The 9,919-nt window shown below is 42.3% G+C and overlaps 1 protein-coding gene across 2 annotated transcripts; it reads left to right on the forward strand.

Moving 5' to 3' along the window:
* Window positions 1-427: 427 nt before the first annotated feature.
* LOC114563200 (progesterone receptor) lies at window positions 428-9,566 on the forward strand. 2 transcript variants are annotated; one of them, XM_028590036.1, is made up of 9 exons: window positions 428-1,572; window positions 2,625-2,761; window positions 2,985-3,101; window positions 3,527-3,667; window positions 3,796-4,002; window positions 4,761-4,905; window positions 5,907-6,037; window positions 6,194-6,345; window positions 8,382-9,566. In XM_028590036.1, exons 1-9 carry the CDS (start codon window positions 719-721, stop codon window positions 8,544-8,546), a joined length of 2,049 nt encoding a protein of 682 aa, XP_028445837.1. In that variant the 5' UTR covers window positions 428-718; the 3' UTR covers window positions 8,547-9,566. The 2 variants fall into 2 exon arrangements, with proteins under 2 accessions (XP_028445837.1, XP_028445836.1); XM_028590035.1 differs by having other exon boundaries at window positions 719-1,572; window positions 3,793-4,002.
* Window positions 9,567-9,919: the final 353 nt, after the last annotated feature.

Genomic DNA, 9,919 nt, shown 5'->3' on the forward strand with positions numbered 1-9,919 from the left:
AGTACATCCTAATCACATTTTATAGAGTAGCTCATTATTAATGGTTCCTTTAGTTTCGGTGATTCTCTTTCTTCCATGTACATTGACAGCTGTGTATTGAACCTAATTGAACCTATGAAATTGTAATGTCATTTGTAAATCTATCCATTGAACTCTTGCAGTACTTTTCATTCCGTCTTTTTAATATTGCCTCATTATATTTTTATCTTATGTTTTTTTCCCCTATTAGAGTTTTGTATATTTTCTTTTTTGTTCCCTGGCTAATTTTGTGTACCTTATTGTAAATGTACAATATTGCCATATGGTATATTTACCTATATGTTGTGAATTAGGTATTAAGTAATTTATTGTTCAAATCCAAATAAATGTACTATTTAATCCAGGCCAATCTCGCGAGACCTACAACATGCCAACAAGTGTACAAAGGCAACGTCAAAGTCCAAAGCTAAAGCAGTTGGCTATAGTGGAGTGAGTTTTCGCTGGAGCTCTAGGCAGTGAACCCGGTTACTTCTTGAAAAGTTAGACAGAGACAGCAGTTCGTTCGCAGAACAGGTCAACGGGACGTCCCTCTCCGTTACAGCCTACGTCGACTCGATATCCGCGGAGACATATGACCGGACTCTCACAGGGTAGTAGGCGTTTTCTCGCCTGGAGTGTTGTTTGATTCCTTCCGTGCGCGACCAGCGCACATCTTCCACTGTCACGTCGCGAGCTGAAGATGGCCTTCTGCTCGTGCTTGTCTGCTTTAGAAGACACGTCAAACTCTTTAATAATGAATGAGCGCGATGCCGCGGATACCTGTGCGTTCCCGACTACTGCTGAGCTCAGTAAGGCATTGTCAGTGTCCCTGGGTTTGGACCCAGAGTCTAATTCACCGCCCAACAACATGAACCAGCGCTCCAGAAGCGAGTTTTCAGACTTGGACCCCACTGTGGAGAATAGTTTCCGAGGAGGGCGCGAGTTAGGAGCGGATCGAAATGTGACCTCTGAAGGCAGCCGGCTCCTACTGGATGACACTAAGGTAACGGAGGACGACTTTGTGGAAGTGTGCCATGGCATTCAGCAGGTGAGCTGCATGGATCTGCTCAGATCGGGCGAAATGGACAGCGCGCAAACCGCGACCTGCGGCCCGCTGATATCCAGGTATATCTCCAAGGAATCAAACTTGTTTACAAGCCAAATGGAAGAGCCGTCCGCGCCCACTGAGGTGAACGAGTTCTCACCTTTGCAACCCTACTCTGCATACTCTGCCAGTCCAAACTTATACAGAGATATGCCGGGTGTGTGGTGCGCATACAGCAGTCGATCCGAACCAGAAAGATCCGGCGAACATAATTTGGTGTGCAAATATTGTAATTGTGGACAAGCTTCTCTTAGATCCAGCCAGGAATGCCGCTGTGTCAGGTACAGCAAGGGCGAGCAGTACGGTAAAGGTGGCATGCGACCAACGATGACACAGGGGTATGGCCAGGTGGGAAGTTACCAAAGTGCAAATCCTCACGGACAGGCCACTTTGTCCGCTATCAAGACCGAGCCTTCAGTTTGGATGGATTACTCGGATCGCAGTTTCAGGTAAATACAACATTTGTAATGGTTTCCTTTGACTGGGGTTCCGTGGCATGAAGTCAGGAGTGCAATTCTGTTAACAGCTAGGCTACATTCTTTCCGCTCATTTAGTCTCATCTTTAATCAGATATAAAAGGACAAATACAGCGTGAACATCGTGTCTAGACCATGATTTAATCTGACAAGCTTTCCAAATGTTCTTTATGAGTCTCGCACTGTTGGATGTGGTCCTTTTTATTTTACAAGTGTTTTGCTTCCTTGTTAAATCCATGATATTACTTTAAAGCTGCACTGTCCTCCTTATAATTATTTCTTGGTATTTTTGTCTAGGGCCGCAAATGATTAGTGTACTTCCGAAAGCAACACAAATAAATCAAATGCAGTCAAAGTGATTATTGGATTATTAGTCTATTATTATTTGCGATGCCTTATGTTGACATACTAGAACCAGTAATACCCAGCCCAGCTGCAGAGGCAGCTGCATCAGTATTAAATGATTTGTGCCCCATGTGCTCTTCTCGGCCTTGGCCAAAGTTGTTTCAGCACGCAGCTAGACTGAATCAAAGTTCACCCTATCCCCAACTTTCCAGTACTCTGATCTGTGCTGTGACTAACTACTGTATCAGTGTCACTATAAACAAGAGATACAGCACCTGTTGCTGATTCTGTGCTTGGAATGGAAGACAATGTCCTGTTTCCACATCTTTAAAGGCTAACTGCAGTTATTTAATCATTTGTGCTTTTCATGTAGAATAGATTACTTCACTTGTTGTTTTAATCAATCATGGAATAAGGAAATATCATATTATAATTGGATTGGATTAGATTTAGGGTATTATCACCCCAAATGTCATAACAGCCAGCCTAGTGTAGTGTAGTAAACTAAAGCTGAATTTAAAACTCCTGCTATAGGTATAATTTAGCAGATAAGTGTAGTATCTGTGTATCGCTTTTAGATCCTTTGAAAACTGTGTGTGTGTGTGTGTGTGTGTGTGTGTGTGTGTGTGTGTGTGTGTGTGTATGTGTATGTGTATGTGTATGTGTATGTGTGTGTGTAGGCATGAGGATTTGTTTCCAGGTGTGTACCTATCCGACAGGAGAGTGTGTCAGGTGTGCGGTGATGATGCCTCAGGTTGTCACTATGGTGCTGTCACCTGTGGCAGCTGCAAAGTATTCTTTAAGAGGGCCGCTGCAGGTGGGTGTGACACAAAAAATGTGATGAAAAACATACACACAATACAAGTCTGTTGATGCAATATAATTTATTACACCCACTCATTCATTCATGCAGTCAGGGCACAGTGACCTGACACTATGAGAGCGGGTTACATGTTATCAGTAAACCCCCACATATCTTTGCTATGAGTGGACGCTTAGGCGTTGTTGAACTCAACCCCCAGGACTCTTTGTACCACCAGGTAAGCAGAACCACCTGTGTGCCAGCCGGAATGACTGCACCATCGACAAACTGAGGAGGAAAAACTGCGCCTCGTGCCGCTTAAAGAGATGCTTCATGTCAGGAATGAGCCTTAAAGGTGAGGGACTAAAGAACAGAATAAGAGACAAAGCAAGGAAAGGAAAGTGTGTGTGGTGTGTATTTGCAAAATGAGGTCAGGGTGGTTAGATACTTTACATGCATTGAATCAGAACTTACTAATCAAATGTTCCAGCTTAAATACTGTGTAACAAATGCATTTCAGCAAAGGCCAAAAGAGCATTTTCTTAGACAGTAGCCATTAATGGAGAACCCTTGCCACAAGATGATAAGGAACCGCTCCATTGGCTAATAGTCGTTCAAGTGTTAGCCCGATTTATAGTATTCCATGCTAGTTTTTTATCTTGATTTTCCCAACTATTTATTGTGTAATAAATCAGACAAAACAACTTGAAATGGAAGCTTCTTATCTCCTTTATGCCCTCTTGTCTTCTATGTGTATGTATTGTCTATGGTGGATTCTAGGCCGCAGGCTGAAGGGAGCTGGACCGACAAGGAACGGTGAGGAGGAGCAACCTCTGGCTCCCAGGGGGGCGGGAGAAGTAGGGGAAGGGGCCGGGAAGACCGATGTAATCACGGAGTCCGGAAGTGCTGTTGCGGATCAAAGTGAGGATTAGTGTCACATAAACACAAGTATCATGCTAACTCAAGACTAAACATACTTTTTCCATACAAAATGTAATATTATTTTCTTCTTAAACTATTCTGATGGTCTGTTTGTATATCTTTAGCAGCATCCCAGGCCCTGGCTCTAGGCATCCCCCCGACCGTGCGCTCTTGCATCTCCCTGCTCAGCGTCTTGCAGGCCATTGAACCGGCTTTGGTCAATGCTGGACATGACCACGGGCTGCCAGACAGCCCAGCGTCCTTGCTCACGAGCCTCAATGAGCTTGGGGAAAGACAGCTGGTAACCGTGGTGCATTGGGCCAAGGCAATACCAGGTAAAAGAATGTGGGCCAAGGTAACACAATGTAAACTAGTCCATGCTACATGTCCGTGTTTCTGCCAAGGCTGCGTGGACTAAATTAACGTCACAGTTTGTTTCAGGTTCAGTGTAACGCTAGACAAACCATTGGTATTGTGTTATGCCAAGCAAAACACTGCAAGGTCAGACTTGTGATGTTGGGCAATAGAATGGATAACACTGAGAGGCGAATCAGTCAACACTGAGAGGCAAATCAGTCACTTATGTAAGTGACCAAGTTCACCGAGCTCTAGAGCCGTCAGGAAAAGTGTAACATCTGATTTAATATTTGGTATCATTGGGCAAGGCCTCAACGTCTTGCTCACCAGATAAACAGAATTCTATGCCAGTTAAACTTCCTGCCAATCCCATGTCATGCAAACCCGACTATTCATATATGAACCACTAGAGGGCGACATGTGCATATTCAACCAAGAAAAGCTGGCTGAAAAAGGCCAGGAATGTATCCACACTGTGATATCCCTGTTGTTGTTGTTTTTTGTTGTTGGGCATTTTCAGCCTTTATTTTGATAGACAGCAGAAGACGAGTCGAACCCGGGCCAGCTGCGTCGAGGAGTAAACCTCTATATATGGGCGCCCGCTCTACCAACTGGGCTATCCGGGCGCCCGATATCCCTGTTGTTAATAGTCTTAAGCCTTCATCTTTATGAAATTGACCTGTGCAGAGTTATTTTATCATGTGCAAATGTTTGATTAAAAAAATGTTTTTAACAGGCTTCCGTGACCTGCACGTGGATGATCAGATGTCAGTGATTCAGTTGTCATGGATGGGGGTGATGGTGTTCGCTTTGGGCTGGAGGTCCTACACACTCACTAACAGCTCCTTGCTCTTCTTTGCTCCAGACCTGGTCTTCAACGAGTAAGTATACTCAAAATATACTCACTTTACACGACGGGCTGGAGTTGCGTTTGAATTAAACAAAGTTAGAAGAAGTTTGTCGTACCTGGCGCAGTCTCTTTATCGAAAAGAAAGTTAGTTTTTTTTTTCATTGGGTTTGTTGAAATATCATGAGAATTTACCTGTCACCTTGATTGGAAAGAACCGTGATTGGAAAGAACTTCAGAGGAAGATTTAAAAATCCCACATTAAACACTGACTTTTTTAGGCAAGATGGTAAACAAGTCTACTCTGTTCTTACCATATCCTTTGCGTCTGATATACGTGGCCGCAGAGGGATCACCTCAGATGATTTATTCCATTTCATCTTTATGAAACCATAGTAAGTCCCCAAGAACGGTGACAGCGTTGAGTTGTTTCTTTTTTCAATTTTTCATTCGCACCGCACACAACCTCCTCCAGCCTCTATCAGAAAGTATTTGTGACACCTTTTCTTTTCTTTTGTACTTTTCATAACTCAACACAGAGTTTGTGAAGCGAATCGCCGTGCTTCCATATACATAAATAACAATTCAACCACGTCTTATCAGTAAATTGTTTTCGGTGGTGAAGGACGGTGTTGCTCTGAATGCTAAGGCCAGCCACAGGCCCCCAGAGCGGCTTTTATTCGGCCGGTGTTTCCCGGCAACATTAGCAAAACACTCATTTCGTCTGCATTAGACCTCTGTCACTCTGTTGGGCTGATTTTGACCTGCATGGTAATGGATATGCTTGCCCTTGTTGCTGACCCTCATTTTTCTCAGCCTCTCTGTCGTTCTCTTTTTCCATTATCCACCTCACTCATTTCTTCTCACCTCTGCTGCTTTTTTTTTTTTTTTTTACCCTTTTTACACTTCTGCCTCCATTAATTGTCTTCGTCCTTTCTATATTTTTCTCTGCCTGACACTCTCCTACTTATGTCACACCTGGTGCTTTTTCTTTTTCTTCTCCTCTCACACTGTGTTTTTTCCTCCCCCTCACAGCCAACGGATGCAAGTGTCCAGTATGTATGATCACTGTGTGAGGATGAAGCTGCTCTCCCAAAGGTTCTGCATGCTGAAGGTAACTCAGGAGGAGTTCCTCTGCATGAAGGCCCTGGTCCTCTTCAGCATCAGTGAGTCTGCCGGGAACAATGAAATAAAAGAAATAAGTTGAATGTCAACTCAGCATGTGGAATACGACTATAATAGAGTTCAGCCATACTTCAGGGATTGGTGGGGTGGATAAAGTCTGTGAGAGTTATTGTTGTGTTCTGGCTTTGTGGTCACAGTGCCAGTGGAGGGCCTGAAGAACCAGCGGTGTTTTGATGAACTGCGGACCTCCTACATCAAGGAGCTGGACCGCTTGGCCAGCCAATGCGGAGAGACCACCCGTACACAGAGACTGTTTGAGCTCACGCAGCTGCTGGACTACCTCCAATCGGTAATAGACACAATTTTACTTCATATATGAAAACGCACCATACTGTGACTTTGTGAACTATCATAGAAATTCCATTTTAGTCAGCATCACTGAACTACTTAAGCCGGAAATAGTGTAGATCAAAGTACGCAATTCTGCATTTGGCTTACAGTAATACTGTGTTAACTTTTCAACTAACATCAAGATTGACAAACTGTAAAATCATCCTGGGAAAAGTAATTCCTTCTCATTTTTATTCTCAAGTGACAACCTGGAGTTTCAAATCCAGTTTATGCACAAATCCCCAGCCATCCACTAATGTTAAACACATACCAAAGGGTCACATGACTCCGGTTTTAGCTTCTCTACACTGGGTGTATATCAGGAGGGAAAATGATGAGTCACCCTCTGGTGGAAACATTGCCAAGTCAAGTCAAGTGGAACTTTATTTGTCCCCAGAGGGGCAATTGGTTGTGCAGCAATTAAATTCAACATATTATAAACAGTATAAACATAAAGTTGTGCAGCATTTTAACACAACATATACTAAAAAGTAAAAACATAAAGTACAAAACAGTATTTACCAAGCATGGTTGAAAAACAAGTTTAAAGAAAGCAAACTGAACAAAAAGAAGCCAGCGCTGCAGGTCCCTGCGTGCGCATGCACCCATTCATCCCCAATCATGCCACATCAGCAATAACTGTGATGCCCCATAATGACACACATTGTCTATGATGGAAATCCCCCAATCTAGTCCCAGCCAATATCATCCAGTAGCTGCAGTCTGCACTTTGAGTCTAACCTACATACTGAATCTGCAGGAACCATAGCAGCAGATCAGTTCTGCAGATGCAACATGAACAGACAAGGAAAATAATAGCTGTTTTAATATTTGCCTGTAGGCAATGACTGAAAAATGTAAGAGTTGTATAAACTTGTATACACACTGCTGCTCAGAGATCCAACATGTTGTCTCTGACCTGATTACGTTGAAGAGGGAAGCAGGGGACTTTGCTTGTCCAAATAAAATCCAGAGGAAATTAAAGCAGTAAAAGAAAAATTGAAGAGTGACCAAGTTTTGTCTGCACATCTGTTTTTACTGGCACACCAGTTTGCCATGCATAGTCACTAGAGACAATAACACTTAACACAATAACACTTAACAGACTCACCTGTCTGATGGTAAAGGGCCTTAAAAAGTCATAAAGAATTAAATGCTAAATTTTAATTTTGATGTTATATCCAGTACAGGATAGTGTGACTCAATGGTGTTCCATTTTTCCATTGCCGCCACATGTGTTACCAGATTAAATGGACACAATGAATTGTTTGTGTGCTGTATCTTTTTTTACATTATTTTGCACACCCCCTTGCACAGACCTATCCAAGCTGAATGTAAACCATAAACAGAAACATACTTTGAGACACATTTGTTATTTCCAAAGCTATGCTTACAGGGATTTGAAATATCTTTTGTAATCTTTGTCTGTTAATGCAGATTCTTTGTAGAGCTGCAACCACTAGAGGGTGTAGATTGACTGCTTTCTGCCTCAGTACTATAAGAATCTTAATGGTCATTGGTGAGAACAAGCTAAGAAAAAACTGCTGTCATCAGTGGTTGAGGCGTGACCAGAAGAGCTGGAAAATTTCCTCCCAAAGAGAGCAGAGCTGCAGCACTTTCAGCCTCATGTCTTTCACTGTGGATTTACTCTTAAAGGCTCAGATTTGTCAGTGGCCCACTTACACCCCCAGCTCTTCTAATGCCTCATGAGCTGGAGGGCAGCCTGGGATTGGGCCCTTTAGGCTGAAAAACAGAGTTGATCAAGACTTTCAGACGAAAATGGTTCAGACCCAGCCTGCCTGTTGGGCTTAGAGTGGCACAATGAGTGTCATCTTTTTAAAATCACCTCTTAAAGCGCATGTCAAACGACAGGCTTCAGTGCCATTCGCTATTTCCTCTTTTATCTGCAGGCTTTGTTCTTTTTCAATGCTTCACACATACGCTGTAACATATTTGTCACAAATAACCCATCTCTCGTCTTTCTATAATTCTCAGGTTGTGAGGAAGTTACACCAGTTCACCTATGATCTGTTTATCCAAGCTCAGTCCCTCAACACGCGTGTCAACTTCCCAGAGATGATCTCGGAGATTGTAAGCGTCCATGTGCCCAAGATCCTCTCGGGCATGGTCAAGCCCATCCTTTTCCACAATACAGCCTAGAGGGCAGTCTTGGTGATTGTCCTATATGTTACTGGAGCTCCCAGTCCTTCGACCATTTCTGGGAAAGCTGAAACTGCTAGGGAGGGTTTATGATTTCATGAGGTGGAAGTAGTATAAGCCCCTTTTTACCGACAGGGTGACAGTGGAGCACAGTGAAGCTATGAATGGTGTACAGCACATTCTTCCAATCTAATTGCATCTTTCTCTGTTTTTCTTACTGCCTATTATCTGTGTCACACACAACTGTTCCTAGAGCTGATTTTTAGCACTTTTTAGCATGCGTTTCTATACAGGCTCATTTAAAGGCCAACAACCTGGCATGTAGACTTCTTCATATTTCTAACTGACAACAGGCAATATTTAATTTCGGGAGTTAAGACAGTAGTGAGAAAAAACACGATTGCAGAGTTCACGTTATCATAGCTTGTCTGTGTGCAGTGGTGTGACATTTGGACTAGCTTTTTAACAATGGATGTTATTGTGTGCACATGAGATGAACAAAGTTGACTGACAGTTAATAAACGGTTGTGGCATGCATGCTGAGAAGCAAAGCCGTCTGGCCTGAATATAACATTTCTGAAAGCTGTTCTCATCCATAGAAATAATAGTTGACTAATAGTTTTAGTTGTCGACAAAACAAATACACTTTGAAACTGCAAGTGACTGCGTTAACATTGTGAATATTGTGATTATTTATGAATTTTATGATATCAAAAGGTCACACTGAAAAAATATTTGGAAAAAATACTCTAATGACTCATTAGTCTACCAACTATGGTTGACATTTTTTCATTTTCTTGTTTTTGAATGTCAAATATTATTCTAGTACAGTTTTTCCAGAGTGGACATTTCATACTGTTGTAACTTTTCTACAGTTTCTCAAAAAGTGTTCTTTGCAAGTGCTTTGTTGTGTATCATCATATATTCATTGTAACTTGCCAAACGTTAAAGGTCCAGCCGAGAATCGGCTCATTTGTTGCAAATCTTAAAGCTAAACGTGTAATAAAAACTGAAGCATGAGTGTGTATCTGTTTGTTAATAATGATATCAGGGTGGTCAACGTGGTCGCATTGCAGCCCAAAACTCTTTAAGTTTGGTCTCTTTTGAGTGCAGTGCTACTGGGTCGACAGGATTCTCCCTGTTTTTCTCTGTCTGATAGATTCATTTCCCTCTGCTATGCAGTCAAGTGGACAGACAGGCTGCGGTGGAAAGTAATTAAGTGTGTTTACTCAATTCAATTTAATACTACTCTATTAATCTATGAAGGCAATTTGATTTGGGGCATGAGTAAAAAAAACAGACAACATAGCAGTAACAAAACAGCTGTTTGGTACTATGTTGAGCTGACAGTGCAGTTTCATTTAAAAAGTAAT

Source organism: Perca flavescens, chromosome 10 (assembly GCF_004354835.1).
Source record: "Perca flavescens isolate YP-PL-M2 chromosome 10, PFLA_1.0, whole genome shotgun sequence".
Lineage (NCBI taxonomy): Eukaryota > Metazoa > Chordata > Actinopteri > Perciformes > Percidae > Perca > Perca flavescens.